The sequence below is a fragment of the Pistacia vera genome, unplaced genomic scaffold (assembly GCF_008641045.1).
Source record: "Pistacia vera cultivar Batoury unplaced genomic scaffold, PisVer_v2 Contig526, whole genome shotgun sequence".
Lineage (NCBI taxonomy): Eukaryota > Viridiplantae > Streptophyta > Magnoliopsida > Sapindales > Anacardiaceae > Pistacia > Pistacia vera.
This window is the reverse complement of record NW_022196364.1, coordinates 1,208,281-1,213,244: the sequence shown is the minus strand read 5'-3', so window position 1 is coordinate 1,213,244 and position 4,964 is coordinate 1,208,281. Positions and strand designations below refer to the sequence as shown.

General features: G+C 38.6%; 1 protein-coding gene across 1 annotated transcript; it reads right to left on the bottom strand.

Annotated features, from left to right (window-relative positions):
* Positions 1–581: 581 nt before the first annotated feature.
* Positions 582–1,055, bottom strand: LOC116107058 (probable transcription repressor OFP9). The gene has a single exon (XM_031393352.1). The coding sequence runs from the start codon at positions 1,053–1,055 to the stop codon at positions 582–584; it is 474 nt and encodes a 157-aa protein (XP_031249212.1).
* Positions 1,056–4,964: the final 3,909 nt, after the last annotated feature.

Genomic DNA, 4,964 nt, shown 5'->3' with positions numbered 1-4,964 from the left:
GTTGTACGTTAGCATTATTCTTTTTTTAAAGAACTTTTATAAACCTCCCCCTTTTTCCCCCCCTACACTGAGTATTTCAGCTCACCCCTTTTTAAATGTCTCCCCCCCCCCCCCCCCCCCCCCCACCAGGACCTTCCGAGATCGTGCCGAGCAGTGAGCCTCCGCTCAGGGTTGTGCCACGCGTTGACATCTTTTATGTGGGTTTTATATTTATGTTGCATTGTAAAATTTGGGCTTTCGTTTCAAGAACTCATGTTTTCCTTCCAGTGTATTTCCTTTTGTTTCATATTTTGGAATGTGTAGTATAAGTGGAAAATCTGATACCACAAGTTTCCCTAACTCTTTTCTTTTGTAAAACGAAAGATGATACATGTCTTTTTTTTGATATATTGGAAATGGAAATACTATGATGTTATTCAGGAAAAGTATGTCTTTAAACAGGCTTCGCAGTTTTTTCTACATGGCACGTCTCGGGTATCCGAGTCTTGTGGGAGCGCCCGGATCCTACGGGATGAGGAAATTCGGGACAGGTTGTGTCAAATAAGGCTATAGTTTCTAAATTAATTTCAAAAAAATTCATATCAATGGCATTTACAACATGAAAACAAACTAGAACAAACCTCGTAAAAGACCTCAAGTATGATCTCATGATACTCCTTGGAGTTCATAGACATATAATAGTTCAAAAGGCTTCGAAGATCTTTTGTTTCTTCAATCCGGTTTGCCAAAATCATCTCAACCATGGAAGCTCTAAAGTCTTCTCTCGGATCATAAGAGGATTTTTCCATGGCTACCATGACAATAAATTCAGTCCCTTCACTATCTCTTTGCTTTCTTCTCTCTTTATGTCTTGCCTCTTGCCTTTCTCGAATCATTTGGTCGAGTCTCTCTTGAACCATCGCGTGCGCGAGACTTGAAACCGACGGGAACTGATCGGAACTTGAGCTCTCGGCTTCCTCCGAGGAAGAAACACTAAGCCTGCAGCTGCAACACAAGGCCTTGCATCCTCTCTGTTGAACCTTCTGCTTCTTGTAATACTCTCTGGAGGGTTTCATTTCTCGGGCATGAACTGGAGCTTTGAAGGAGAATTTGTGGCAAAATATTCAAGTTATGTAAAACTGGCAAGTGGGTCAGTATAAACATGATTATGTCTTGAGTTTAAAAGAACAAGTACACATCTTTAAGAGATTAGGTAAGGTTGGAGGATGAAGAATGGAACTCAATTGGGGAACATCTGTATTGTTAATTGAGCTATAGTTATTATGATGTGAAGTTAAAGAGCTTTAACAATTAATTCCCTTTATAGGGTCGTTAGGTGGCATTCATTTCAAAGAGTGGTTAATATGGAAAGTAAACATGGAGTCCATGAAGCCTTTTAATTAAAAATTCAAGACTAAGGAGTGACAAAATTAGAAAATTTTGGTTGGCTTCACATGCATGCCTTGTGGGGGATACAGTTCTATTCTACTTGCTTCAGTTGAAGTAGTTGATGCTAAAGTAAACTCACTTAACAGGAGAGCAAAATTATTTCAAAATGTTGCCATTTTTTAAACCAGTCAACCAGGACATCCTTTAGCACTACTTAGGAAAAATGTGTTTTTCTGATCAGCTTTCTGTCGATGTTCAGGCGTCAAAATAAAACACTTCTTCCGTTGCAATGCAACATGGGAATATTAACAATAAAGATAGACCGACAAACCATTTTCACTAACTTTCTCTCACAAACGTAAAGTGTCAACTCGCATTTGATCAAACGGAACCCATTATTGGACAGGCGATATTCATTGTGAACTAACTAATTGTGAGCTAATATTGTAAGAGAAAGTTAATAAGAAGAATTTGTGGTTAGATAAAAACTAAGCTAGCGTTTCTCCAGTTTCTTGTATACTTAAGCGCAGAAAAATGTAACACATGATATAAGCTGCATAATTTCTGCTAACTGATAATGCAAGTTATTATATGAAGGGGGTTATCCTCTATCTATAGAAGGAAGAATCTGTCTGATATTTACAGGTGAAAACTGAGCTAGCATTTCTTCCCTTTCTAGTGCTTGATCACTAATCATCAATTGTTGTCAGAGGCATTCTGCCTATTCAGAAACCATTCTTCCTCATCATTCTTTGCTTTTTAATTAGTATATATGACAAACTTGCCTATGAGGAGGCAATTGATGAAGATGAAACAAGACAGTTAATGGAAACATTAATCACAATTAGCAGTGATCTCTAAATCTTATACTGCTTAAAGACCACGCATGTACTAAAATGAAACTGTATAATGATGATCCTTGTAGCAGAAAATTTAGACACTTCAAGTAAAATTTAGACAAGGTCCAAATATATAAATGAAAACTTCAGGTGTGCTATATATATATTGTCTGCTAGCAATAGTATTTTATGAATGTACATTTAAATTTTTTATTTTGGGGAGTCATTGATATAATGATGGAAAGGAGTTACTTTTTTGCTGTAGCTGTATCATTGGATACTTCCATATATTTGCATTAATGTTATATGTTGTATCAGGGTTAAAAATCTGAAAACTCGGGTGATTGGCTGCCCAAAAACCATTGATGGTGACTTGAAATCCAAAGAGGTTCCCACAAGTTTTGGATTTGATACAGCATGCAGGGTGAGTATAGCTGTGCATGCAGATTTTGCATTTAAACTTACATCGTTGATATTTCAACCTTTGAGGGTATCATGTTACAAATTTACAATGATTGATTAATGTCCTTTTTCCCCCCCCTTGCGATCTGAGAGCTTAGAGCGATCCGAAGCTGAGGCTGTTCGCAATATCAAAGCTAAAATTGATCGTATTTGAGAGCTAGAAGCTGATCGCGATCTGAGAGCTAGAAGCTGATGCATCTAAGAGGACTCGACCTAAGGTTTGAGGCATGTGATCTGAACGATCTAATGCACACAATCTCAAGTAAACGACCGAGCTTCGATAGCTCAATCCGAGATCATAGGAGCTCAATCAGAGCATAACGAGCTCGATCAGAGAGCATAACGAGCTCGATCAAGCATAACGAGCCGTCTGAGATCATAACGAGCTCGATCAAAGATCATAAGGAGCTCAATCTGAGATCATAACGACTTGATCTAGAGCATACCGAGCTCGATCTGAGAGCATAACGAGTTCGATCGAGAGCATACTGAGCTCGATCTGAGATCACATGACTCAATCTAGAGCATAAGAGCTCGATCTGAAGCATAACGAGCTCGATCAGAAGCATAACGAGCTCGATCAAGTGCATAACGAGCTCAATCTGAGATCATAACGAGCTCGACAAGAGCATAACAGCTCGATCTGAGATCAAACGAGCTCGATCTGAGAGCATAACAGCTCAATCGAGAGCATAACGAGCTCGATCAGATGCATAACAGCTCGATCTGAGAACATAACAAGCTCGATCTGAAAGCAAACGAGTTCGATCTGAAAGCATAACAACTTATATGAGATCAAGAGATCACGCTCTAAACACGGATCTGAAGCTAAAGATCAGCAATCTGAACCGAAGATCGAGACGACCTAGCGTGCGATCAACGATCTGGCCACACAATGGAGAACTCTGATGCGTGCAATCTGGATCCGGCCACGCGATCGGAGAGCTCTGACCGTGTGATCTCGATCTACCACGCCATCGGGGAACTTGGACGCAAGTTCGTGACTGTAGGGGCCACCAAACTTTGATGCTTGATTTTGACACCAACTAACTGCACTGGGAAATGCTTAGCTGACTCAAAAGACACACATGATGAATTCAAAAGATTTGAATATGATGCTAAAACTAAATAAAGATTTGCAAGAGGGGTTTTTATAGTGGTCGATGCTTAAAGCAATCCTACATCCACTGTTTTATTTTGTTCTCGGGCTATTTCTATGATATGCCTGTAAAACATACAAAATAGAGAAAACTTTGTTTACAGAGAGAAATAATGACTCAAATTTATGTCTAGCTCTCATATGCCTAGCCTCCCTTTCGTGAAGAGAAGTGCCAATTTATACTCTTTGAGGTCATGTAATGAGTGTTTTGCAAGTTGCCTTGACACATGGAAGGCTCTCATCCGTTCATCTCTAATAGATAGGGTTGGTATGAATATCTTTAAGGAGGTATGAGCTTGCAGCTAGTAAAAAGACATTCATTAGCTGACATAAGTGTGACTTTTTAGGCATAACATTAATAAGGAAGCAAATTTTTTTATCGCTAAGTCAACCCTTGGTGTTTATATGGCCTGAGTTTTGAGGTTCGTTATATTTATTTATCCCTAACTATACAGAGGTCATGAGTAATCCTAAAGATAGGGGGTCTTGTGACATTACACAAAGTAAAGAGAGGTAAACAAATTAACCCTGTTTTGCCATTAATTTTAGAAAATCCCAATCCTACCCTCAATCCAACGGCAACTACCTTCCAAGGGCAGAGTCCCAACTCCAAAGCACCGAAACACTGAGAACACGTTGTTGCCCTTTTCAACCTTATATTTAAACCAATTTAAGAGAGAGAGATGCGTTCACGCTCAGTCACACTCAACCTACATGAAGAGCCCGCACAGAGTTAGGTGTATCGAAAACAATAATGGCTCCGTTTGGTTCCCTTTTTACACTTTTGAAAAAGTTAAAAAAAAGTTGAATTGGGCGGATATTACGTGTAAATTTGAAAATTATAAGTACCCCCTATGTTTGTTTATTTACTAAACACCCTATAATAAAACATTAAAGTTAACAAAAATACTCCCAACCCACCATTAAATATGGACAGCTGGCCACCACCGCCGGAGGGTGGGCGGAGTGTTTTTGCAATTTCAAACAAAATATTTGGGGGTTTTAGTTAAATTAACAAATTTAGGAGATTTAAAGGAAATTAAAATATAGAATATATTTTGGGAATAATGACATTTTACTTTAACTTTTTTGGGAATACTAATAATAGTATTCCCAAAACGAAACAAATGAAGCCA